At 46.4% G+C, this 27,703-nt stretch overlaps 1 protein-coding gene across 2 annotated transcripts in view; it reads right to left on the reverse strand.

The window, feature by feature from the left end:
- HENMT1 (HEN methyltransferase 1) overlaps positions 1-27,703 on the reverse strand; it is a 39,393-nt gene that overhangs the window by 7,250 nt on the left and 4,440 nt on the right. For both annotated transcript variants that reach the window (XM_075322042.1, XM_075322041.1), the window contains exons 2-5: positions 25,482-25,592; positions 22,015-22,127; positions 21,575-21,709; positions 18,706-18,888 (exon numbers count right to left, since the gene is read on the reverse strand). In XM_075322042.1, coding sequence (XP_075178157.1) covers positions 18,706-18,888; positions 21,575-21,709; positions 22,015-22,127; positions 25,482-25,568 — 518 coding nt within the window. In that variant the 5' untranslated portion in view covers positions 25,569-25,592. The remainder of the gene's footprint in view (positions 1-18,705; positions 18,889-21,574; positions 21,710-22,014; positions 22,128-25,481; positions 25,593-27,703) is intronic.

Consider the following 27,703-nt stretch of genomic DNA (forward strand, 5'->3'; position numbering starts at 1 on the left):
ATATTTAAAGACAAACTCACAAAAATACATATAAACAGACAAATCTATACAGTCATATACACTGACATACATAGATACACATCATACATGCATACATACAGAGACACACACTGCTATGCTGCATACAGACACACACTGCTCTGCTGCATACATACAGACACACACACATATATACACACACACTGCTCTGCTGCATACATACAGACATACAGACACACACTGCTGCTGCATACATACATACATACAGACAGACACACACATACTGCTCTGCTGCATACATACATACACACAGCTCTGCTGCATACATACAGACACACACACTGCTCTGCTGCATACATACAGACACACACACACACACAGTGCTCTGCTGCATACATACAGACACACACACTGCTCTGCTGCATACATACATAGACACACACATACTGCTCTGCTGCATGCATACATATAGACCCACACATAGTGCTCTGCTGCATACATACATACAGACCCACACATACTGCTCTGCTGCATGCATGCATACATACAGACACACACATACTGCTCTGCTGCATACATACATACATACAGACCCACACATACTGCTCCACTGCATACATACATATAGACAGACACACACATACTGCTCTGTTGCATACATACATATAGACAGACACACACATACTGCTCTGCTGCATACATACATACATACAGACACACACATACTGCTCTGCTGAATATATACATATAGACAGACACACCCACACTGCTCTGTTGCATACACACATACATACAGACACACACATACTGCTCTGCTGCATATATACATATAGACAGACACACACATACTGCTCTGCTGCATGTATACATAGACACACACATACTGCTCTGCTGCATACATACATACAGACCCACACATACTGCTCTGCTGCATACATAGACACCAACATACTGCTCTGCTGCATGCATACATACATAGACACACACATACTGCTCTGCTGCATACATACATATAGACAGACACACACATACTGCTCTGTTGCATACATACATATAGACAGACACACACATACTGCTCTGCTGCATGCATACATACATACAGACCCACACATACTGATCTGCTGCATACATACATACAGACACCAACATACTGGTCTGCTGCATGCATACATACATGCAGACACATACATACTACTCTGCTGCATACATACATTTATATAGACAGACACACACATACTGCTCTGTTGCATACATACATATAGACAGACACACACATACTGCTCTGCTGCATGCATACATACATACAGACACACACAAAATGCTCTGCTGCATATATACATATAGACAGACACACACACTGCTCTGCTGCATACATACAGACACACACATACTGCTCTGCTGCATATATACATACATACAGACACACACCTTGCTTTGTGGGGCCCACACATGCAGCTCTGTGTGGCCCACACACGGCTCTACGGGGCCCACACACGCGGCTCTGCGGGGCCCACACATGCGGCTCTGCAGGGCCCACACACGCGGCTCCGGGGGCCAGCACATACGGCTTTGGGGAGGGGAGTGGGGGGGCAGGGCACACATCGCGTGGGGGAGAAGCCCATACAGTTCACCAGGGCCCATAAATCAGGGGGTGGGGAGGGCACATGCAGATCGAGTGGGGGGGAGGGGTGTCCCACATACCGCTCCGGTCACGGAGGAGATGGGGTCCACACAGCGCCGGAGCGAAGTGCTGTGCTGGGGGATGCTGGCTGGCACTGCGCCTCCTTCATCTGTGGGACCAAGCAGGACGCCGGGCGGTAGCTCCGCCCACAGATGAAACTCAATCCACGAGGACGCAGCGAACACTGTGGTTTGCGCGCCTTAAAGGGACGGCAGCCACAGTTTTCTGCCGAGGACTGCAATCCCCGGACCTCGGCCTGGGGGCAGCAGAACTGAAGGCGAGTGGGCCCGGCCCAGGGACAGCAGAACTGACGAGGCCGAGTGGGCCCCCCAGCTCTCCAGAGCCTCGGCATTTGTCCGGGTATGCCGGGTGCTGACGCCGGCCCTGGATGATATAGATAACAAAATCATCTCCACAATTAAGACATTTTTCATTAAGATATGTTTTATTGGTAGCAGTAGCCACAATAGATTTTTTTATTGGACATAAAGGAACAAAGTCCACAGGATTTACTGCCACACTAGTAAGAACCTGTAGTGGAAAGCCAGCTGTGATATGTGAATTTTTTAGAAACATTTTTTGTGTAATCTGTGGGAGAAATTGCTGCTTCTAAAGTGGAACCCCGCTTGGAGACAAAATTTATTCCAGGGCTGAGTATCTTTTTGGTAATCTCATCTGAAAATAAAACTGCTAAAGACCTTTTAACTATTCTGACAACCTGCTGGTAATTAATACTATAATTGGTGGAAAAAGTAACCTGGGAAGAAGGAGAGAAATTATCAGAATTAACATGGTAGGCAAGATATTTATGTCTGCCATGTAGATTAACTCTGGCTTTGGCTCGCTCTATGGTGGTGGTAGAAAATCCCCGATTTTTAAACTGCTTTTGAATAAGTGCACACTCTTTGTCATAATCTGCTTGGTGAGAACACGTTCTTTTTGCTCGAACGAATTCACCTACAGGTAGGTTGTCTTTAATGTGCCTGGGATGGCAACTTGCCGCAAGTAGCATGGAATTACCAGCTACCGGTTTGCGGAACAAGGTGCACGATACACCACCTGTGGAGGAAGAACCAGTGAACAGGAGATTAAGATAAACTATGCTATTGGAATTAAAATTATAAGTGAAATGTATATTGAAAGGATTGTTATAAAGGAGGGAATCAATTCACAAGAACCGTTCCAAATAAATAATCCATCATCTATAAATCTAAAATAATAAGCAATTTGATTCAGAAATGGATTAGAGTCATTATAAATATAACAATCCTCCCAATAGTTCATGTAAATAATTGCTACCGAAGGGGAAAAACGTGTCAGCTCCACTATGTTGGATGTACAAGTCGTGTGTTACGCACCAGGATCGCAGAGCATCTGTATGATGCCAAACACATACCGTGTTTCCCCGAAAGTAAGACAGTGTCTTACTTTCTTTTTACCCCCAAAAGTGCCACTATGTCTTACTTTCGGGGTATGTCTTATATTAGAAAAAATCCCACAGCAATCGCAGCAAGTCTCCATGCAATGTACCGTATGGGGACTTGCCGCGATTGCGCCCCAAGTGTACCGTAAGTTAAGGAAACTTAACCACCAGCGGCTGCACATGAGGGCACTGAGGCTGCGTGATTTTGTATGTTGTCCATGGTCCTGATGGACCACGGACAACATTACTGCAACATTTCAACATTTCTCGGTAGCCGAGCGTTCAGCTGAGCGCCAGACCGCCGGCATGTGTCAGCTCTCAGCTGAGCGCTAAGCCGCCGGCATGTCAGGGCGCTCAGCCGAGCGCTTTGCCGCCGGCATGTCAGGGTGCTCAGCTGAGTGCTTTGCCGCCGGCATGTCAGGGCTCTCAGCTGAGAGCTGTCACATGCCGGCGGCATGTCAGGGCGCTCAGGTGAGCGCTCGGCCGCCGGCATGTTAGGGCGCTCAGCTGAGCGCTTTGCCGCCGGCATGTCAGGGCGCTCAGCTGAGCGCTTTGCCGCCGGCATGTCAGGGCGCTCAGCTGAGCGCTTTGCTGCCGGCATGTCAGGGCGCTCAGCTGAGCGCTTTGCCGCCGGCATGTCAGGGCTCTCAGCTGAGAGCTGTCACATGCCGGCGGCATGTCAGGGCGCTCAGCTGAGCGCTCGGCCGCCGGCATGTTAGGGCGCTCAGCTGAGCGCTTTGCCGCCGGCATATCAGGGCGCTCAGCTAAGCGCTTTGCCGCCGGCATGTCAGGGCGCTCAGCTGAGCGCTTTGCTGCCGGCATGTCAGGGCTCTCAGCTGAGAGCTGTCACATGCCGGCGGCATGTCAGGGCGCTCAGCTGAGCGCTCGGCCGCCGGCATGTTAGGGCGCTCAGCTGAGCGCTTTGCCGCCGGCATGTCAGGGCTCTCAGCTGAGCGCTTTGCCGCCAGCATGTCAGGGCGCTCAGCTGAGCGCTCGGCCGCCGGCATGTTAGGGCGCTCAGCTGAGCGCTTTGCCGCCGGCATGTCAGGGCGCTCAGCTGAGCGCTTTGCCGCCGGCATGTCAGGGCTCTCAGCTGAGAGCGGTCACATGCCGCCGGCATGTCAGGGCGCTCAGCTGAGCGCTTTGCCGCCGGCATGTCAGGGCGCTCAGCTGAGCGCTTTGCCGCTGGCATGTCAGGGCGCTCAGCTGAGCGCTTTGCTGCCGGCATGTCAGGGCGCTCAGCTGAGCGCTTTGCCGCCGGCATGTCAGGGCTCTCAGCTGAGAGCTGTCACATGCCGGCGGCATGTCAGGGCGCTCAGCTGAGCGCTCGGCCGCCGGCATGTTAGGGCGCTCAGCTGAGCGCTTTGCCGCCGGCATGTCAGGGCGCTCAGCTGAGCGCTTTGCCGCCGGCAAGTCAGGGCTCTCAGCTGAGCGCTCGGCTGCTGTAACTGTACTGTAAAAAATAAAAAAAAAAAATAAATACATTTTTACTAAGTCTTACTTTCGGGGTACATCTTACATTAGCCGACTCCCCCAAAACCCCCACTACGTCTTACTATCGGGGGTGTCTTACTATCGGGGAAACACGGTATCTACTCGTACTCCATCTAGTATTTCCCAACATGTTAGATCTGTACATCAAGCTTTATTAATCTTTCAAATGAATACACCTTTTCCCTTGGGATTAAACAAAATGTCTGATTTACTGCATTTTTATTAAAAACAAATAAGTACATTTTTTTTATAACAATTGATAGCGTTATATTGACATATTATTATTATCCTTTGCTATAATATTTGCATAATTAATCAATGTCATCATTTCCTTTCTACCTTGTACTATTTAAATGTTTCTATGTTATACCTCCTGATGATAATGACTAAGGACGATCGTGTCTGAAACGCGTTGATCGGAGGAGTTATGTTTTACTCTTTTTATTCTTAAAATAAATGTGAAGTTTTATCTACACTTCTGAGTTTTTTCATGGACGTCCTGTGCCGGGGATCCGCCTTTGTTTGATCACTCACAGCCTCTCCCATCCAGCGAGCACCGTCCGGATTCTCCTCCTGGAATTTACCTTGTGGTGGTGAGCTGAAATACACCTTTTTTTACTATTGCAAGTGAGCATTGTATTGTATTTCATCTTGGAGATCTACAGGTTTGGGTATTTTCTTTTCCTGAGGACTCACCAGGCATTTTTCTCTGCCTCATTTATGACAATCCTGACAAAGTTGCTGATGCTGAATCCAAAATCCATATGTTAGTTCAGAGAGCTCATAGAGCTGTGGACTACTGTTCAGAGTTTAGATGCTGGGCAGTATAGGCTTCCTGGAATTACCCCACTCTGTGGAGTCAGTTCTATCAGATTAAGGATATGATGGTCTAAAGTCCTTGTCCGCAGTCATGACACTTGTTCGTTTGGATAAAAGCCTGAGAGATAGAAACACATTTAATGGCGTTTCAGTGGCATATCCATCCTTATTAGTTGATACTTGTGAACCTATACAAATTGGTGCTTGCAGAAATCCCACAGGGTATACAGAACTCAGAGCATCAGCTTGTTTTTATTTATACTGTGGTCGATTGGACCCAATCATGGCTCAATGTTTCAAATTTAAAACTGAATTTTCAAAATAAGGGAAGAGACTCTAAAAGGTGAAAGATGCTACTGTTTTTCCAAAAATAAGCCATCTCCCAAAAATAAGCCCTAGCAGGAATTTTCAGTCTTTTTGGAACAAGGCTTAAATATAAGCCCTACAACGAATATAAGCTCTAGTCACGGTTCAATAATGAAGTGTCCATGCAGCTAAAAAAGTGACAGAATACTGCAGGACACATCATTATAGAAAGCAGACACCACCAAAATAGAAATGAAATAAGACCCCGCAATCATACTCAACAGACGCCGAATGGGAGGACCTGCAGTGAAACGCACACCTGCACAGATCGTGCGCACACACACACACACACACACACAAACATCAGATTGCACACACGCAAATATCAGATTGCACACGCATAATCACACATCAGATCGCACACATACTCACCACGTCCGGTGATACTGATTGCTTCTGGCCAGCAGGGGAACCTGGGACGCAGTGCAGTGGAGCGCGAGGACCTGCGGTGGAACGTATAAAGGACTTGCAGTGGAACGCTTCGATGTGTTCCACCACAAGTCTTCTATGCGTTCTACCGCAGGTCTTCGCGCTCTACTGCACTGCCATATTTTCCTGCCGGCCAGAAGCAATCGGTATCGCCAGATGTGGTGACTGTGTGTGTGCGATCTTATGTGTGATTGCGTGTGTGATCTGATGTGTGTGTATGAGTATGAGTGTGTCTGCACGCGATCTGATGTATGCGAGTCTGTCAGACAGAAGCAAGGAAGGACCGCGAGGAGCAAACCTGCTGGGAGCACACGGCGAAGATCGCAGGAGGACCTGAGAGCCACGCAGACGTCCAGGATCTGGTATGATTCTCCTGGTATGGGGGGGGTCTGCTTTTTTGGGAGTAAACTTACCCCCAACCGTGTTTCCCCGAGAATAAGACCTACCCAAAAAAAAGACCTAGCACTTTTTTTCTGGGCAAAAAAAATAAGTCTGTAATTCTTATGCACTTTAGCTGGTCCTTCAAGGAGTGTCATAATATGAGGGTTTGTGCAATAAAAAAAATATATATGAATGTTCATAATTGTGGTTATCCCCATTCCATTTAATTGTTTATTAATTGGTCCCCAGAATTGTTCCTATACATAGAACATTGTTGTATATATTTTTATACATAATAAATTTATGGACATATTGTCCTATTAGTAAGCACTGGTACTTTATTGATAGAATTATGTGTATAAATCTGAAAGACCAACAATGTACTATGGATAAAGAACATAAATGTAATTAAAAGAGTTTGTCAAGTTAATTTTATTTTGTATTGTTGAATAATCAGGCGACCAACCATAGTTCTAATTGCATGGGGGAGTTTATGAATTTTTGCATGAACCTTTTTGTACACTGTTTTGTATTATCTGCCCGGGAATGTGTATCATTATCCTTTCTCTGTGAAATTTTAATATTGGTATATGTAATTTGTGTGCAATAAAGATTTTAATTTTATCTTTGTTCGAGTCTATTGATTTCGGAGGAATTGTGTCTTGATGACTCTTGTAAATTGATTAAGTATTGTTGGAGATTAATATTAAGAGAGTCCAGTCCGTCATTCAATTAAGTACTGTTATAAAGGATAATAAGTGGGCCTTGGCCTCGCTGGAGATGGCCAAGGCATTTGATGCTCTGGGATGGAAATTCCTAATATCCTCTTTCCCTCTGATAGAGATTCTTAGATCTCAGGGGCCTAAGGGTTTGATATTCTCTCTATATACGTACTTGCTATCCATGGGGGAATGAGTCTCAGCCATTGGTGGTCAGGGAGAAGAAGGGAATTTTGTTTACTTACCGTAAATTCCTTTTCTTCTAGCTCCTATTGGGAGACCCAGACAATTGGGTGTATAGCTTCTGCCTCCGGAGGCCACACAAAGTTATTACACTTTAAAAAGTGTAACCCCTCCCCTCTGCTATACACCCTCCCGTGCATCACGGGCCCATCAGTTTTGGTGCCAAAGCAGGAAGGAGGAAACTTATAAATTGGTCTAAGGTAAATTCAATCCGAAGGATGTTCGGAGAACTGAAACCATGAACCAAAGAACAATTCAACATGAACAACATGTGTACACAAAAGAACAACAGCCCGAAGGGAACAGGGGCGGGAGCTGGGTCTCCCAATAGGAGCTAGAAGAAAAGGAATTTACGGTAAGTAAACAAAATTCCCTTCTTCTTTGTCGCTCCATTGGGAGACCCAGACAATTGGGATGTCCAAAAGCAATCCCTGGGTGGGTAAAAGAATACCTCGATAAAAAAGAGCCGAAACAACGGTCCCTTCTTACAGGTGGGCCACTGCCGCCTGAAGGACTTGCCTACCTAGGCTGGCGTCTGCCGAAGCATAGGCATGCACCTGATAGTGTTTTGTAAAGGTGTGCAGACTCGACCAGGTAGCCGCCTGACACACCTGCTGAGCCGTAGCCTGGTGCCGCAATGCCCAGGACGCACCTACCGCTCTGGTAGAATGGGCTTTCAGCCCTGAAGGAATCGGAAGCCCAGACGAACGGTAGGCTTCAAGAATCGGTTCCTTGATCCACCTAGCCAAGGTTGACTTGGAAGCTTGCGACCCCTTACGCTGTCCAGCGACAAGGACAAAGAGCGCATCAGAACGGCGCAAGGGCGCCGTGCGTGAAATGTAGAGCCTGAGTGCTCTCACGAGATCTAACAAGTGCAAATCCTTTTCACATTGGTGAACTGGATGAGGGCAAAAAGAAGGTAAGGCGATATCCTGATTGAGATGAAACGGGGATACCACCTTAGGGAGAAATTCCGGGACCGGACGCAGAACCACCTTATCCTGGTGAAACACCAGGAAGGGGGCTTTGCATGACAGCGCTGCTAGCTCAGACACTCTCCGAAGTGATGTGACTGCCACTAGGAAGGCCACCTTCTGCGAAAGGCGAGATAGAGAGACATCCCGCATCGGCTCGAAAGGTGGCTTCTGGAGAGCCGTCAGCACTCTGTTAAGATCCCAGGGTTCTAGCGGACGCTTGTAAGGTGGGACTATGTGGCAAACTCCCTGCAGGAACGTACGGACCTGCGGAAGCCTGGCTAGACGCTTTTGAAAAAACACGGAAAGCGCCGATACTTGTCCCTTGAGAGAGCCGAGAGACAAGCCCTTGTCCATTCCGGATTGAAGGAAAGAAAGAAAAGTGGGCAAGGCAAACGGCCAGGGAGTGAAACCCTGATCAGAGCACCAGGATAAGAAGATCCTCCAAGTCCTGTGGTAGATCTTGGCGGACGTTGGTTTCCTGGCCTGTCTCATGGTGGCAATGACATCTTGAGATAACCCTGATGACGCTAGGAGCCAGGACTCAATGGCCACACAGTCAGGTTGAGGGCCGCGGAATTCAGATGGAAAAATGGCCCTTGAGACAGCAAGTCTGGTCGGTCTGGGAGTGCCCACGGTTGACCCACCGTGAGGTGCCACAGATCCGGGTACCACGATCTCCTCGGCCAGTCTGGAGCGACGAGGATGGCGCGACTGCAGTCGGACCTGATCTTGCGTAACACTCTGGGCAGCAGTGCCAGAGGAGGAAATACATAAGGCAGTCGAAACTGCGACCAGTCCTGAACTAACGCGTCTGCCGCCAGAGCTCTGTGATCCTTGGACCGAGCCATGAATGCCGGGACTTTGTTGTTGTGCCGAGACGCCATTAGATCGACGTCCGGCGTTCCCCAGCGGCAACAGATCTCCCGAAACACGTCCGGGTGAAGAGACCATTCCCCTGCATCCATGCCCTGGCGACTGAGAAAATCTGCTTCCCAGTTTTCTACGCCCGGGATGTGAACTGCGGAGATGGTGGAGGCTGTGGCTTCCGCCCACAGCAGAATCCGCTGAACTTCTCGGAAGGCTTGAAGACTGCGAGTGCCGCCCTGGTGGTTGATGTACGCAACCGCCGTGGCGTTGTCCGACTGTATTCGGATCTGCCGTCCCTCCAGCCACCGCTGGAACGCCTTTAGGGCCAGATATACTGCCCTTATCTCCAGCACGTTGATCTGAAGGGAGGACTCTGTCGGAGTCCAGGTTCCCTGAGCCCTGTGGTGGAGGAAGACCGCTCCCCACCCTGACAGACTCGCGTCCGTCGTGACCACAGCCCAGGATGGGGGCAAGAAGGATTTTCCTTTTGACAAGGAAGTGGGAAGAAGCCACCACTGAAGAGAGGTCTTGGCTGTCCGTGACAGCGAAACGTTCCTGTCTAGGGACGTCGGCTTCTTGTCCCACTTGCGGAGGATATCCCATTGAAGTGGACGCAGATGAAACTGCGCAAAAGGAACTGCCTCCATTGCTGCCACCATCTTCCCTAGGAAGTGCATGAGGCGCCTCAAGGGGTGTGACTGACCCCGAAGAAGAGATTGTACCCCTGTCTGTAGTGAACGCTGTTTGTCCAGCGGGAGCTTCACTATCGCTGAAAGGGTATGAAACTCCATCCCGAGGTAAGTCAGTGATTGGGTCGGTGTCAAATTTGACTTTGGGAAATTGATGATCCACCCGAACCTCTGGAGAGTCTCCAGAGTGACGGTCAGGCTGTGTTGGCATGCCACCCTGGAGGGTGCCTTGACTAGAAGATCGTCTAAGTAAGGGATCACCGAGTGGCCCTGAGAGTGTAGGACCGCCACCACTGCTGCCATGACCTTGGTGAAGACCCGTGGGGCTGTCGCCAGGCCGAAAGGCAGTGCCACGAACTGAAGGTGTTCGTCCCCGATGGCGAAACGCAGGAAGCGGTGATGCTCGGGAGCGATCGGCACATGGAGATAAGCATCTTTGATGTCGACTGATGCTAGGAAGTCTCCTTGTGACATCGAGGCGATGACTGAGCGGAGAGATTCCATCCGAAACCTTCTGGTGCTCACATGCTTGTTGAGCAGCTTGAGGTCTAGAACGGGACGGAATGATCCGTCCTTTTTTTGGCACCACGAACAAGTTGGAGTAGAAGCCGTGACCATGTTCCTGAGGTGGAACGGGAATCACCACTCCTTCTGCCTTCAGAGTGTTTACCGCCTGAAAAAGTGCATCGGCTCGCTCGGGGGGCGGAGATGTTCTGAAGAAACGAGTCGGAGGACGAGAACTGAGCTCTATCCTGTAACCGTGAGACAGAATGTCTCTCACCCATCCGTCTTGGACATGTGGCCACCAGGCGTCGCAAAAGCGGAAGAGCCTGCCACCGACCGAGGATGCGGTTTGTGGAGACCGAAAGTCATGAGGAGGCCGCCTTGGGGGCGGCTCCTCCGGCGGTCTTTTTAGGACGTGACTTAGACCGCCATGCAGAAGAGTTGTTTTGGCCCTTCTGTGACCTGTTGGACGTGGAGGAACGGGACCTGGCTGAGGGCCGAAAGGACTGAAACCTCGGTTGAATCTTTCGCTGCTGAGGTCTGTTCGGTTTAGACTGGGGTAAGGACGAGTCCTTTCCCTTGGATTGCTTGATAATTTCGTCCAATTGCTCGCCAAACAAGCGGTCGCCGGAAAATGGCAAACCGGTTAAAAACTTCTTGGAAGCAGAGTCTGCCTTCCATTCGCGTAGCCACATGGCCCTGCGGACTGCCACCGAATTGGCGGATGCTACCGCTGTACGGCTCACCGAGTCGAGGACCGCGTTCATGGCGTAGGACGAAAAAGCCGACGCCTGAGAAGTCAAAGACACGACCTGCGGAGTAGCGGTGCGTGTGACCGCCTTAATCTCAGACAGACAAGCTGAGATAGCTTGGAGCGCCCACACGGCTGCAAATGCTGGAGCAAAAGACGCACCTATGGCTTCATAGATGGATTTCATCAGGAGCTCTATTTGCCTGTCAGTGGCATCTTTGAGCGATGAGCCATCTGCCACTGATACCACGGATCTAGCCGCCAGCCTAGAGACCGGAGGATCCACCTTGGGACACTGAGCCCAACCCTTAACTACATCAGGTGGGAATGGGTAACGTGTGTCATTAAGGCGCTTAGTAAAGCGCTTGTCCGGATATGCTCTGTGCTTCCGGACAGCATCCCTGAAGTTAGAGTGATCGAAAAAAGCACTCCTTGTACGTTTGGGAAACCTAAACTGGTGTTTCTCCTGTTGTGAAGCTGACTCCTCAACAGGTGGAGTTGGAGGAGGAAGTTCTAGCACTTGGTTAATGGACGCTATAAGGTCATTTACAATGGCGTCTCCTTCAGGTGTATCAAGATTGAGAGCACCGTCAGGATCAGAGCCCTGAGCTGCAACGTCCGCCTCATCCTCCAGAGAGTCCTCATGCTGAGACCCTGAGCAGCGTGATGAAGTGGATGAAGGTCCCCAGCGAGCCCGCTTAGACGGTCTGTGACTACAGTCCGAGTCGGAGTCCTCCCCGTGGGACCTATGTGTCACCTCAGGAGCAGTTTGCTGCTCTAACCGAGAGGGGCCTGGGGTCAATGAATCAACAGTGCCCGGGGCCTGTGTTACCGGTCTGGACTGCAAAGCTTCAAGTATCTTAGCAGACCATTTGTCCATAGACTGAGCCATGGATTGTGAAAGGGACTCAGAAAGTTTCTCAGCCAACACTGCAAACTCTGTCCCTGCCACCTGGACAGTAACAGCCGGTGGTTCTACCTGAGCCGAGGGTCCCACCAGTGCCTGAGGCTCCGGCTGAGTGAGTGTCACAGGGGCCGAGCATTGCACACAATGAGGGTAGGTGGAACCTGCAGGTAACATAGCCGCACAAGAGGTACAAGTTGCAAAATAAGCCTGTGCCTTGGCACCCTTGCTTTTTGCAGACGACATGCTGTTATCTCCTCTTAGCAAACAGTGAGGGTATATAGCTAAGCAAATACTGCAGCCGAGCAGAGCAAATGTATACCCAAAATGGATATATATATATACACTGCGGCACCCAGGGGGGCCAGCACCTGTAACTGGTGCGGCTTACCGACCGCGCTCAGCGGTTGTGTGTCCACCAGATTCCCTGCCTGGGCCTCCCAGAGTTGTGGAGCTCTATCTGAAGTTCTCCTCCGGCAGCAGCGATGATAACAATGGCTGCCAGAGTTCTGAGAGGAGGAGGGAGCCGTGGGCGTGCCTCAGAAAGTGCGGGAATCTGGTGCCCCACGGTGCTCAGTGAGGGGGGAGGAGGATACTAAGTATGCTCCAGCCCTCACCGCTGACGTTCAGTCTAGCGTCCCGCCCTTGCCCCTGACTGGCAGGCCCGGGGGCGGGAATATGCGGCACTAGGCCGCAAAAGCCGGACACTCGAGTTATAAGCGCGGCCGGCAAACAGGCACGGTCGGCGCGGTAGTCCCGGCGGCCCCAAACACAGCGCAGCTGCTGCAGTGTCCGATCCACAGGCGCTCTATGCGCCGTCCCCAAGGGGACACAGAGTACCTCAGAGAAGCAGGGCCTGTCCCTGATGACATCCAGTCTCCTGTCCGTCAGGTTCCCACAGGGGCTGCGGAGGGAGCCCGGTCCCAGTGTCTGGTGACCGGCTAGGATCCCACTTCTCCCAGAGCCCCTAAGGGATGGGGAAGGAAAACGGCATGTGGCTCCAGCCTTTGTACCCGCAATGGGTACCTCAACCTTAACAGCACCGCCGACCAAAGTGGGGTGAGAAGGGAGCATGCCGGGGGCCCCGTGAGGGGCCCTCTTTTCTTCCATCCGATAAAGTCAGCAGCTGCTGCTGACTAAAATGTGGAGCTTGCGTGAATGTGTGCCTCCTTCAACACAAAGCATAAAACTGATGGGCCCGTGATGCACGGGAGGGTGTATAGCAGAGGGGAGGGGTTACACTTTTTAAAGTGTAATAACTTTGTGTGGCCTCCGGAGGCAGAAGCTATACACCCAATTGTCTGGGTCTCCCAATGGAGCGACAAAGAAATGGGGGTTGTTAATCTCAGATACTCAAGAGGAGGACTGGGAGGAGGCTTTGGAATCCCTGACTAAGATCTCCCCCTCAATTAATAATAAAATGATTAATTTATTTATAGTACAACAAGCTTATTTAACTCCACTGAGGCTATTCCAGATGCACGTCCCGCTGACGTCGGAATGTATGCGGTGTAATGGGGAGGACGCAGATTTTATCCACATGATTTGGAGTTGCCCGGTCATTGCCTAGTTCTAGCAGGAGGTTGTCTCGATTATTTCCTCCCTGGCCTCCTTCCCTGTACCCCTTAGTCCACTGCTCTATCTTTTCGGAGTTATAGATAAGGGGGCTTGGTCTCACCATATTAAAATCTTCTTACGAGAGACTCTTATTATGACTAGAAAACTCATAGTCCTACGTTGGATGGGTGACTTTTAGCCAAATACACATGCTTGGATAGAGCTAGTCAATGCAATAATTACATATGAATGAACTGTATACCAAAATAGAGGATATCCTGAAAAGTTTGCTAAGGTTTGGGAGAAATGGAACTCCTCCCGATTGACATTACCCACCTAATCACGATAACTTTTGTTCAAGCATTGTACTACGGATTATGGATTGGGGTCTATTTAAGATACTTTAGGGTTGGTACCCTATGGCAAAAACGGTTACTGTGTTGTTTCAGTTTTTCTCTTGTTTATATTTCAGTTACTCTAATTGCATAGCTTTTTTTCATGATCTATGAAAGTGTTATTGCCTTGCAATGATTTGATACCAGAATATATAACGTCACTCATGACTGGGTGGTGATCCCTTTTTACTGTATTCTTGTATGTGATCGTTTCATCTTTCTGTAATCTGTAACCGTCAGGTTTGGTTGTTTAATAAACTAATTAAAAAAAGAAGCTTGTTGATGCTTATAGGGAGCGATTGATTGAAGTTATTTATTCCAAAGGGTGTACAACCAAATATTAAAGGAAACCTGTCAGGTGTAATATGCACCCAGAACCACAAGCAGTTCTGGGTGTATATTGCTAATCCCTGCCTAACCGTCCCTGTATACACTAGCATAGATAAAGAGATCTTTCGAAAAAGTATTTCTAAAGATCTTTTACCGTATGATAATGAGCGAGGGGACTAGTCCCGAGGGCATTGCTTCCCTTGCTAGTCGCCCCCATTAGCATGTTAGTATGATAGTATGCTAGCATATTAGCTACTCCCCTTGGGGGCGACTAGCCAGGGGAACTAACGCCCAGGGGAACTAACGCCCAGGGGACTAGTCCCCTCGCTCATTAGCATACGATATAAGATCTTTAGAAATACTTTTTCTATAGATCTCTTTATCTATGCTAGTGTATACAGGGACGGTTAGGCAGGGATTAGCAATATACACCCAGAACTGCTCGTGGTTCTAGGTGCATATTGGACATGACAGGTTCCCTTTAAGTTGAGGGTGCCAACAATATTGTCCAGACCATTTTTGGAGTTTTATATGAAACTATGACGAATTTTTCCATTTTCTTCTGTTTTTCTTTGTGTTGTTCCAACACAGACAAACAAAATAAACATGTGCTTAACAAAATATGTAATTGCAATAATTTTTTGAGAGAAATATGGTACTTCCTTTGCTGGAACAATTTCAAGGGTGACAACACTTTTGGCCATGACTGTATGTGATGGAAAGCTACTGTTTGGGCACATAATAGGGCTCAGAAGAGAAGGAGCACTATTTGTATTTTGGAGCGCCACTTTGGCTGAACTAGAGTACGGATGCGATGACACATATCAAAAGCCACTGACATGCCAAAACAGCAGAATCTCCCACAAGTGATTCCATTTTAGAAACTACAACTCTCGTGGAATTTATTTAGGGGATTAGTGAATATTTTTAACCCTCGATGATTCACAGAATTGTATAATATTGGGCTGAGCAAATGTAAAATGATCACGTTTTCCAATAAAATGTTTCTTTGGCCCCAAGTTTTCAATTTTTAAAAGAAGTAATAGGATAAAACGAATGGTACAATTTGTTATGCAATTTCTCCTGAGTATGTTAATACCCCATCTGTGATTGAAAACTATTTTTGAGGCACAGTGCAAAGCTCAGAGCGCCATATTGGAGTTCAGATTTTGCTGGAATGGTTTGAGGGTCTCATGTCACATCGGAATAGCCCCTGACATACCAGAACAGTAGAACCCCCCATAAATCATGCCATTTTACAAACTACACTGCTCAATGAATTCATCTAGTCGTACAATGAGGAAATTAACACTGCAGGTGCGTCACAGAATTTTATACCATTAGCCAGTGAAGAAAAAATAATTACATTTTTGTAACAAAAATTTGGTTTTAGCTCTAGATTTAACATCATCAAATGTGGAAATGGGTAAAACTGCCACCCAAATCTGTCAAGGTCACGTGACCATGATGCCACCAAAGTCTCTAAACAGTCTAATGTTGAAGAAGAGACAGGCTGATATGTATGTACAGTGTGTGTGTATATACATGAGTATGTGCTGTGTGTGTATAAAATAACAGAATGTGATATGATTATATTTGAATAAATGTTTTTTGCTCAAGAATAAATGTGGATTGTTGTTCATGGAAAAAAAATAAGACATTCCCTGAAAATAAGCTCTGGCCCATCTGGATGTAGTGCAATGTATATCAGCCTGTCAGTATTATACCGATAGGCTCTGTATTAGATCCTGCCTGTAACATGAGCTAATAAACATTAGTATATCTGTGACCAGAAGGCTTAGTTATGTCTCCCCTGCTAAAAAAGTTTATTACCTTTGCATAATCTATTGTTTTCAAAGGGGAAAAACTGTAGTGGGTGATAGGTACACTTTAAAAGGTAACTAAGCAGTTATAAAAGTTCTCTTTAAAGAGGATGCCTACACATGACAATTCATTTTTTGTTAATAAGCTGTTCCAAGGACTCACTGCTATCAACATAAAGAGAACCCGGCAGCTGATCCCTGGGCAGCATGTATTGGGCACTGGCTGTATGATTTCTGCCATATAGGTTTGATTCTGAAATGCTGCAGCATTTCAGAGAAAACATACTTTTAAAGCCACCAGGGACAGCTACATGGGAGACTAGTCGAAAAGGAGGTTCCAGCCCGCACCCCTGAAGTGTCAAATCTCTCCCCAAGTGCGTATGCAGGGATATACCTGTCAGTTATTGGCAGTGGTAGGGGAAAATCCTCTGTGAACCTGCCTGTTTGGCTAGTCTCCTGTGTGGCTTTTAATGGGAACCTATCAGGTCCATTATGCACCCAGAACCACGAGCAGTTCTGGGTGCATATTTCTAATTCCTGCCTAACTGTCCCTGTATCTAGTAGAATACATAAAGAAATCTTTAGAAAAAGTATTTCTAAAAATCCTTTATGATATGCTAATGAGCGTAGGCAATAGTCACAATAGCGTTACTTTCCCCAACTAGTTAGCCTTCTTAGCATGTTAGCATGCCCACAGGGGCGTGCCAACATGCTATTCAATGCCCACTGCCCAGCATCATCAATGGTGACGCGTCCATCTGTGTCCGTTGTCACTGCCTCAGATGCCGGATTTAGGCTCAGTGCACTTCCCCCGGCACTTCCGGTCAAGCGCACTATGAGCCGGGTGTACGCGTCCCGGCTTCAGAGAGGTCTAGTGCATATGACTGGAAGTGCCGACACTTCTGATCATGCGCACTGAGCTTAAATACGGTGTCTAAGGCAGTGACAACGGACACAGGTACACGTGACACTGTTGACGCTGTGCAATGGGCATTGAATAGCATGTTAGTACACCCCTGTGGGTGTGCTAACATGCTAAGAGGGTAGACTAGCTGTGGGAACTAACGCCCTTGTGACTAGTCCCCACGCTCATTAGCATATCATAATGGATCTTTAGAAATACTTTTCTACTGAACTTCCCAATGTGGCCTAAAGACAAAGCTACTTCAAAACTGGCGTCATTTGTAGGCTCAGCTTGTAAACTTCTCATAGCCCAATTGTGGCGCACAACGAAAATTCCCACTCTCACACAGCTTTTGCTGAAGATCGATCAATTATATCACGTTGAAGAACGCTCAGCCCTTTCGCGTCAAAATATGCTCTCTTTCCTTCAGGTCTGGAAGGCTTGGCAGGCCTATAAGTCTAAACCGCAATTTTCAATAGTAACTTCGCAGACGGTAGCATAGGGGACTGTAAGTCACCCTTCCCCTCACCAATGTGATGAATGACAGTTGTCTAAACATCCTTGCCACGAACTGAATGGATCCAAGACCAAAATCTTCTCCTTTCTTCTCTCCTTTCTATTTCTTTCCCCTTTCCTTTCGTCTCTTGAACCCTCTAACTCTAATCCTGTAACTGAATTTCATGCGACAAAACTCGCTCTCCTAGATTCTGGCTCCCCCCCTACCTCTAGTATCTATGATACTTGTTGTTAAAAATTGTTGCATATTAAAACAGAAACCAGAATACTAAGTTAATTAGGGCTTTCCCAATACTAGATAGTTAAGTTTATTATTTAGAAGGCTCAGACAACACATACGTAATCTGAGCTATAGAGTTAAAATGGGAAGCGTCTGATGCAAATGTGATTGTATTAGTCAAGTCTGTGATTTCTATTGTTTGTGTATTTTTATTTTTCTTTTGCTTCAATAAACAAAACATTAAAACAAACAGAAATACTTTTCTAAAGATCTCTTTATCTATGCTAGTGTATACAGAGACAGTAAGGCAGGGATTAGCAAAATGTGCACAGGAGACCTGATAGGTTCCCTCTAAAGGATTTTTTTTCTCTGAAATGCCACAGTGTTTCAAAGTCAAACAGACATGGCGGAAATCATACAGCCAGCGCTTGATACATGCTGTTCCTAAATCGGGCAGCATGTGTCAGCTCTCAGGTTCCCTTTAATACACAGGGAAACCTTGCAGCAAGCTTCATTCCCTCCAAAGCGCTCCTATAGGAAACTACAGTGTGATGCATGGTCTGGCCCTTTGCTTCATAGAGGGAGACACTCTTTGTAGCTTCTTTTGCTCTGTGTAATTTATGAAGGAGAAACCCTTTTGTAACTTACAATTCCCAGTAAGATATCAAAAAATGTGTTTTTAAACCATAAAACCCCTTTATTTATTACAAAGTTATATATATACCACATCTCACCAGCTCTGAAATTCTTTTCTGCTCCACTCAAACTTGTGGTCTGGATGTCTGAAGCACGCTTTTTCTGACAGTAAGACATTAAACTCTACATTTGGAGTACTGATCACTGCAGCCTTCGGGGCCAGAAAGCCAAATAGCACATCCTGGAATTGTTCAAGGTCCTTCGTTTCTAGGTGTTCGATCCTTCAAAAACACAAATAAATGAGAGACCGGTTACATGTTTTGGTTTTTTTTTATTATAAAAACTGTAAAAATTACATTGCGAAATATTATCACTTACGGTAGATGAAGAATTATAGAAAATAAGGAAATTCTATGAGAGATACGCTTCATTTTAGTAACAGAGACGTCTTCAGTACAGAGTCAGTAGCTGCAGGAATTCAGCCGCCCACAGATGATAGTAGATTGCCTACTGCAGGTTCTTGTCCCAATTCATCAAAGCCATTAAGTTACATAGTTACATAGTTACTTAGGTTGAAAAAAGACCTAGGTCCATCTAGTTCAACCTTCCTCCACCAGTTGTACATTTAGTCACTAAGTCATTTATAACCAACAATGTTTTGTGTACTGAGGAAATCATCAAGCCCTTTTTTAAAAGCTGTTATAGTATCTGCCATTACTACCTCTTGTGGTAGGGCATTCCACAGTCTGACCGCTCTAACTGTAAAGAACCCTTTCCTATTTTGGTGTCGGAATCGCTTTTCTTCCACTCGCAGTGAGTGCCCCCTGGTCCTCAGTATTGTTTTCGGAAGAAATAAGTTATGTGGTGTAAATTCCTTTGAAAGTGACAACATTTTTGCAAAATGCAGATTCGAGTAATTATTTGACAACTTTTGGCGTTTTTACAATAGATTCACCCAGCTTGGACAAATTGGGTGGAACGGAGGTGGCGGTGTAACACCACAGCTCATCTAATAGGAGACGAGCTCTGATGTTTTTTACGCCAAAAATCTTAGACTAGAATTAGATTTGTGGCAAAGTACATACATAAGTATACGCCACTTTGTCAGATACTTCTGATTCATTAAGAGTTGTGCACCTCTTAAGGAATCAGAAGCGTCTGACTCCAACACGGCCCCTCATCAAGACGAGTGTGAGCATCGCAGGTTTTGATGAATGAAGGCCAATGTATATAGTTCATTATATAGTCCCAGCTGCAGATTACAAAAACATCAGGTTCCATATTGAGAGTAGCCGGGTATCATTAGGATAAGTTATCAATATCAGATTGTGGAGGTGACTGATACCAGATATCGCCATCGATCATTCCCACACACTGGCAGTGCCTAGAGATAAACAAGAGCTGCTCCATGTAATGTGTAATAGCCACTGCCAAGAACTGCAGATCAGTTAATAAGAGCTGATCATTCAGGAGCTAGGTGTCGGACCTCCATGATCTGATACTGATGAGCTATCACAAAGACAAGTCATCAATAATATATGTCTAGACAGCCCCTTTGACTTTGCTTATTTGCAGTAATATTCTGTAGAAATATTAATAATATGGACATGTACAGACAATAATAATACAAAGTAACTCATAGTTCAAGCGTTAAAAGAGGAGTTAGGGCCATACTCGCAGGCTTCCAATCTACTGTATAAGGAAATAGGGGGACACTATAGCTAGAACGTGCTTGGCAGGTACGGTCCAGGCATCATTGTGATAAATAGGAGTTATGATATAAAGCTGCATAATACGTAATTAGCCAATATCGAAGTACAGATACCAAGTGCTATTGGATGCATGGAGGATGTGTTGAATAAGGGGGACAAGATTCTGAAGAAAAATTATAAGGGGGAACATTTAAGCTTGCAAAACGGAGAGCACAACTAAGGTGCAGAAGATATATGGTGGTGCAGAACTGTGAACAGCTTTGTGGGTGAGAGAGAAACTTGTATTGCACTCTGTGGCGGATGGGTAACCAGTGCAATGACTGGCACAAGGTGGAGGCATCAGTGTAGCGGCTGTACAGTAATATGGTCCTGGCTGCCGCATTCAAGATGGGTTCGATAGGATGAAGTTTGATTAGAAGGAGACTGGTCAGGAAATTCTATCCAACTATTGATGATGCTCTCAACAGGTTTTTTTCATGAGACACACAAGGACTCCTCCTCCTAAAGCACTTTTTCAAGTCAAAATATACAGGAATAATGCATTAAAGAAACAATGAATATATGATCAAATGTAAGGCTATGTGCGCACGTTGCGTAGTGTCCATGCTGAAATTTCTGCTCCGATTTGGCAGCGCATGTGCGCTTCAAATCGCTGCAGAAACACTGCGTAATGGATGCAGTGTGTCTGCAGAATAGATGCCAATTTCAAGCGCTCTGGAAGCTGCCTCTCCCATAGTCAGAGTGGGAGCAGCATCCCAAGCTCACGAAGTAAATGACATGTTGCTTTTTTGAGCGCAGCGATTTGGATCAAACTTTCAGAATGCAAATCACTACGCTCTCAAACGCAACGTGCGGATGGATTATGCACAATCTTCATAGATTGTGCTGGGGACGCAGGACGCATGCGTTTACGCTGCAGTGCGATACGCAGCGTAAACGCATGAAATTACACAGCGTGTGCACAAGGCCTACGAATTGGCCCCAAAAAATACAACATGGACCACATCTCAGTTTCCTAATGTGCACCAGCCTATTGTTTAACATGGATTATACTGATCCATGTGATATGTGGCCTACAAGGCAGTCATATGATTGATGCTGATATCAATGACCTGTAGGAGAGAGTATACTTCAGTGTTGACACCATGCACTTCAGGCTGTCAGTCCTTCAACCAAACCCACCCCCTTCTGCTGATGCAGAGCTAAAACAATACCTTATGTATACACCACGTATCAGACTTCAGTACATACTTACAGCTCAATGCAAGTTATTAGGTCAAATCCAAGCAGAGCAGGATCCTTCTCAGCCACAGAACCATGATACAGGGTTACAGACAATGGGCTTTCCAGTGGATCCAAGTAATGGAATGGGAGAGGCATTAAAGTATAGCTGGTGATGAAAGCATAGCAGGTCATATTTATATGTTAATAGTTGTGATCATTGCTACCACTATGTGCCCAGAAGGGGGGAATAAACCTGATATTATGGGACAACTCTATATACCCATAAGTGAGGGTAGAACTAGATAGATTAGACATTTCCAGATTTCTCCTCTTATTTTATCTTTCATTGTACATATTTATCTTTAAATGTATAAAATATAATTTTATATTAAATCAGTTACACTGTTGAATATTGAACTCAATCATTTAATGCTTTTTTTTTTACTTTTGCCCTAATCACAGAATAGTTACCCTTTCCTTCTCAATATCTCCTCGTCAATGTCCACACCAACAAGCTCCTCAATGCAGTCCCAAAACTTCAGCTTGTGTAGAAGCGAGCATTCAGAGCATCCCAAATCTGCAACCTGCAGAATAATAAGCAACACCGGCCTGGATAGTGACTGGCTACCTACCACACTGATTCACACACAGCAGTTTTAGGCAGTTATTAATACTATAATCAGACCTGGATCTTAAAGAGAACCTGTCACCAGATTTGTCCCTTATAAGCTGAGGCCCCCATCAGTGAGCTCTTATATACAGCATTCCAGAATACTGTATATAAGAGCCCAGGCCGCTCTGTATAAAATAAAAAACATATTTTATTATATTTCCCCGAGGGCGGTCGGGTCTGATGGGCGTTGCTGGTCTTGATCCGGCGCCTCCTATCTGTCTGCGATCGCCATGATAGATATAGAAGCTGCTGAAAGGAGGGACATCTGTAATATACTCATCGCTGGTGAAACAGCGGAGTACAGTCTTGTAAGCAAGTGCAGCGATGTCCTTGGGAGCCATCTGTATGGGACACTACCTGTTCTCTGTCCTCGCTAAGCTGAGCTCCCGTCACAACTTGCGAGGTTAGTGAGGAGAGAGACCAGGTAGTGTTCCAATACAGGCGGCTCCCAAGTAAATTGCTGCACTTGCCCCACCAGTGATAAGTATATTACAGATGTCCCTCCTGTCACCACCTTCTCTGCCTATCATTACTACACTGGTTATTGCTCTGATCAGAGCATTTTCACTGATCAGAGCACAGACCAGTGTGATAGTGATATATAGTGAAGCTGTGGACAGGCAGGGGAACACCATGTCCATGGCAGCAGCACTCTCCCACTCCACAACACTAAGGGCCACTTTGCACACAACGACATCGCAAGCCTATGCTTGCGATGCCGAGCGCGATAGTCCCCGCCCCCGTCGCAGGTGCGATATCATGTGATTGCTGCCGTAGCGAACATTATCGCTACGGCAGCTTCACATGCACTCACCCGCCCTGCGATGTCGCACTGGCCGGCGAACCGCCTCCTTCCTAAGGGGGCGGGTCGTGCGGCGTCACTGCGACGTCACACGGCAAGCGACCAATAGGAGCGGCGGGGCGGAGATGAGCGGGACGTAAACATCCCGCCCACCGCCTTCCTTCTCATTGCAGCCAGGACGCAGGTAGGAGATGTTCCTCGCTCCTGCAGCTTCATACACAGCGATGTGTGCTGCCTTTGGAACGAGGAACAACATCGTACCTGTCGCTGCAACGTAATTATGGATTTCCCAGACACTACACCGATGATACGATTATGACGATTTTGCACTCGTTAATCGTATCATCTAGGATTTACACACTACGATGTCGAGTGCGATGCCGGATGTGCGTCACTTTCGATTTGACCCCTCCGACATCGCACGTGCGATGTCGTAGTGTGCAAAGTGCCCCTAAGGCTGCTTTCACACCTCCGGTTTTTCCTGTGCGGCACAATCCGGCGTTTTGCAGAAAAACCGCAACCGGTTTATTTTGCCGCCGGTTGCGGTTTTTTTTGCATACACTTACATTAGTGCCGTATTGTGCCGCATGGGCTTGCGTTTCGTCCGGTTTTTGCCACATGCGGCAGATTTAGCCGATGCGGCGGCCGGATGGAACGTTGCCTGGCACTTTTTTTGTCCGGCAAAAAAAAAACGCATCGCGCCGCATCTTGCCGATGCGGCGCGATTTGCAATGCATGCCTATGGATGCCGCATGCGGCGTCCTGCGGCAAACACCGCATCCGGCCGCCGCATGCGTTTTTTTTCACTGCGCATGCTCAGTAGCGTGCCGCAACCGGCAAAAAACGGACGGGCCGCATGTCAAAAACGTATGCAAAGGATGCGGTTTTGACGCCGCATCCGTTGCATAGGTTTTAGAGTCGGATTGGCCGGCTCTGCTAAAACCGGATGTGTGAAAGCAGCCTCAGTGTGGTATCTACTCCAAGCAGGGAGTCCATGCTGCACAGAACAGAGACGGCACTTCCGTAGTGGTGTAATGTAGCGCTGCTAGGTATGTCGGATAATGGCAGCAACTTTTTACTCATTGAAAAACCAAGGGGAAAATTGTGAAAACATACCCTGCTGTAACTAAATAAAAGCATAGTGCATATAAACATAGGGTACTTAGTAAACACTATTTTTGATCAAAAAAAGTATAAAGCCATCCCACCAACGACAAGGTGTACCCAGTTGGGACAGTACCTACACTCTCTAATATTAAAACCTTACCATGGGTCTAAAATAGGCATCAATGTGGCTAAGGGCTGAGAGTGACCAGGTCCCAACAGGACACACAGTCAGGGGATGCACAGAATGAAATACCCAGCTCACTAAGGCTGCTTTCACACATCAGTTTTTTGCCATCAAACACAATCCGGCAAAAACATGAAAAACAGATCTGGCGTCTGTTGCCGCCAGATTCGTTTTTTCCCCAATAGACTATCATTAGCGCCGGATTGTGCCAGATGGCCTTGTGTTTCATCCGTTTTTTGTCGGATCCGGCAAAATTTACTTGTCCGGCGGCCGGATGAAACGTTGAAGTGAACGTTTTTGTGTCCAGCAAAAAAAAACGGATAGCGCCGGATCTGGCGCCGTACGGCGTGGTTTATAATGGAAGCCTATGGACGCCAGATCCGGCGTAATGCGGCAAAAAACGGATCCAGCCGCCGGATCCATTTTTTTTAACTGAGCATGCTCATAATCACACCAGATCTGTCAAAAAACTGAAGGAACTGATGGAAAAAACTGATGAAACTGATCCGTTTTTTCACCGGATCCGTCGCATTAGTTTTTACGCCGGATCGTGCCTGATGCCAAAAAACTGTGTGAAAGCAGCCTAAGAGGGAGGGCCTCACCCTATTTGTACTGAATACAAAAAAACTACATAAAAACAAAAAAGTGAGCCAGAGTCTGAGATGGTATACATGGAGCTTGTGATCTCATACTCCGGCTCACTTTTTTGTTTTTAACTTTTTACTCATTGTCTGAGTAGCATAAAATGTGTAACTTTTTTCCCATATTAAAAGTTTTTTCCTGAAATGTAGAAGTTTATTTTTTTTTACGAGAATCACAGACAGGTAGAAGGCGCAGTGTACAGTCCGGCCACTGTGCGCCCAAATCTAATTAACTGGAAACTTTAGATGATGATTAAAGAACCACAAAATGGATTTCTTTACCAAAGGTATCAATATAATCAGTATTACACCTCCATTACAGCCTTGTCTTTACCCTATATTAGAAAATCGTGCCAAGTTCTCCTTAATGATTTCTGTGTACACACCAGGCTTCTGGCAATCCTACGCACTGTGTACACCCATAACACTAAGTACAGCAAGTCATGCTGGGATATATCACTGGCCCGTACCATGATTCATATGACAATCTGAATTCAGACTGACCTCCTGTTACTTACATAAAGAACTGACCTTTTTGGGTTTGTGAATATTGATGTAAGCTTTCACAAATTCATATCGTTGTTCATACAGTGGCGGTGTAAAGCGGATTGGATCCATGTGTTTAGAAGTTCCCGTAGACAGCTGAAATGAAAAAAAAATGAATAATACAATTCATCCATTCCTGTTGTGGGACATAATAAAGCATCCTACAACAGATTCATGGAGAGGGCTCAGGAACAAGGCCTACGCTTACAAGGCTGGTGCCGACTGCATTACACAGTCAGCATCCAGGGGCTTACTAAAGACTGCCATTACTGTCATCTCTTTTTTCCTATGAAGTGTAGTCTGTGCCTCATAAGAAATTGCTTATTTCCCTATATAGTGAAAATAACTAGAACTTTAATAATACAGTTTTATTGTTTTCTTTTATTTTTAAAATTAAGCACCGGTTTAAAAGTGCCAATCACCAATCTGAGGATGCCCTTATTATTTATGAATGCAGTTGGAAGCTAGAGAATGATTCCTAATCCCCCCTAAAAGACGACTTCCTAGCAAAATTTGATCCCAAACTTGCAGGTTGTCGGATTCTGACAGCTCTCCACGGTGTTACTAGCAGTGATATAGCAAAAGCTCATAATTTACACCCAGCGCTGCTGCATTCTTTACTAGGGTCCAGGTCCTGTTCTGTCCATGTGTACATGGAGTCCTGCTGACACATAGTGTGGTGGGAAACAGGAATTTAGAGTCCATCCTACCTGGGTGACCTTATACTAATGATGTAACAGGTCAGTAACAGTAAAGAATACCACAGTGCTGGGTAAGCAAAGAGCGAGATCTGGCGAGTGCACAGGAAATCTCATAATAATACTGTGGGAAGCCATGGAGGATTGTGGGATCTCGCTCTGCATGTCGGGACCCATCTATCCTGGAGATAAGGACCTAATGTTTGCTAGAAATGACACCCCTGCCCACTTCTGATAATGAGTTGTTTAGCGAAATCATCAACCTATTGCTGCACATTGATTTCTTAAATATTACTGTCAACCAGACTGGAAATTGACGCTCTTCAAAATAGTTTTGTCCACATGAAGCCTAGGAGTGCAGCGCTCCCATCCCCGGCTTTGCTCCTGAAAACAGACAGTTCAGGCCGGCAGCCGGGGACAGGGAGGATGGAGGGCCCAGTGATCCAGATTCAGATGTAACCCCCTTCTCTTTGATCAGTGAACCCGCAGCTCGTTAACAGACAGGTAGGAGGCCCCGAAGTCCTTGTGAAGGTAACCTGTTGTGAATGAAGCTTTAGTTACAACTGCTTTTCTAGACACTGTCTAAAGAGGTGCAAAAAGTGTCTAAAACTTTTAAAGACAACCTGTCAGCACGATTTTGCAACTTAAAGACATGGCTGATTAAACCGTTACCTTTAGTGAAGAAATTCACTTTGTCGATGTTTGTTAATCTGCATTATCCCTTTTCAGGTAAGATTTAGGTGCACAGGTCTAGACCATCGGAAGGTCTTCGGCTCCTGCCCGGCCTCCCTGGCTCTGACAGGACGCTGCTTTAACATTTGAAACTGGCACTGTCCCTGCCACGGGCGGCTATTGTGAAGATTGATCTCCCAGTGGGCTTCAATAAAATGGTGGTGCACGCGCAGATTCATATCTCAGCACAATGACGTCCTTTAGAAATGAAACTGAGCCAAGATCTGTATCTGTGCATGTGCCACCACCATTTTATTAAAGTCAATCTGCACAAGAGCCGCCCCTGGCAGGGAAAAACAGATTTCTTCACTAATGGCATCGATTTAACCTGTACAATATCTCACATTATGGCCAGGACATTAACATACAATATTGTGTGGACAGGTTATCCAATAACAGTCGTGTACATCACAATTTGGCTTCATTTCAGACTTTTTGTCATTTTTTCCCTTTTGTATATCTCCACCAGGTTTTTTTTTACATAACACATTCATTTTACAATCCAAAAAAAGGAAAGAAAAAGAAACAGCCACAGGAAATAAAAAGTGTAAGGCCCTGTGCGCACTGGAAAAAGGAATTTCTTAAGAAAATTCCACAGGCACTAAAAGATTACCGCACCCGCAGAAAAAAACCGCAAAAAACCGCACCAAAATCCGCATGCGTTTTGGTGCGGTTTTTCCACGGGTTGGTACATGTGTTTTAATGCATTTAATGCAATAAAGCACATTGAAGAAAAAAAAGAAAAAAAAAAAGGTAATTTCCTTCTGATATAGATAG

This window comes from Anomaloglossus baeobatrachus, chromosome 8 (genome assembly GCF_048569485.1).
Source record: "Anomaloglossus baeobatrachus isolate aAnoBae1 chromosome 8, aAnoBae1.hap1, whole genome shotgun sequence".
Lineage (NCBI taxonomy): Eukaryota > Metazoa > Chordata > Amphibia > Anura > Aromobatidae > Anomaloglossus > Anomaloglossus baeobatrachus.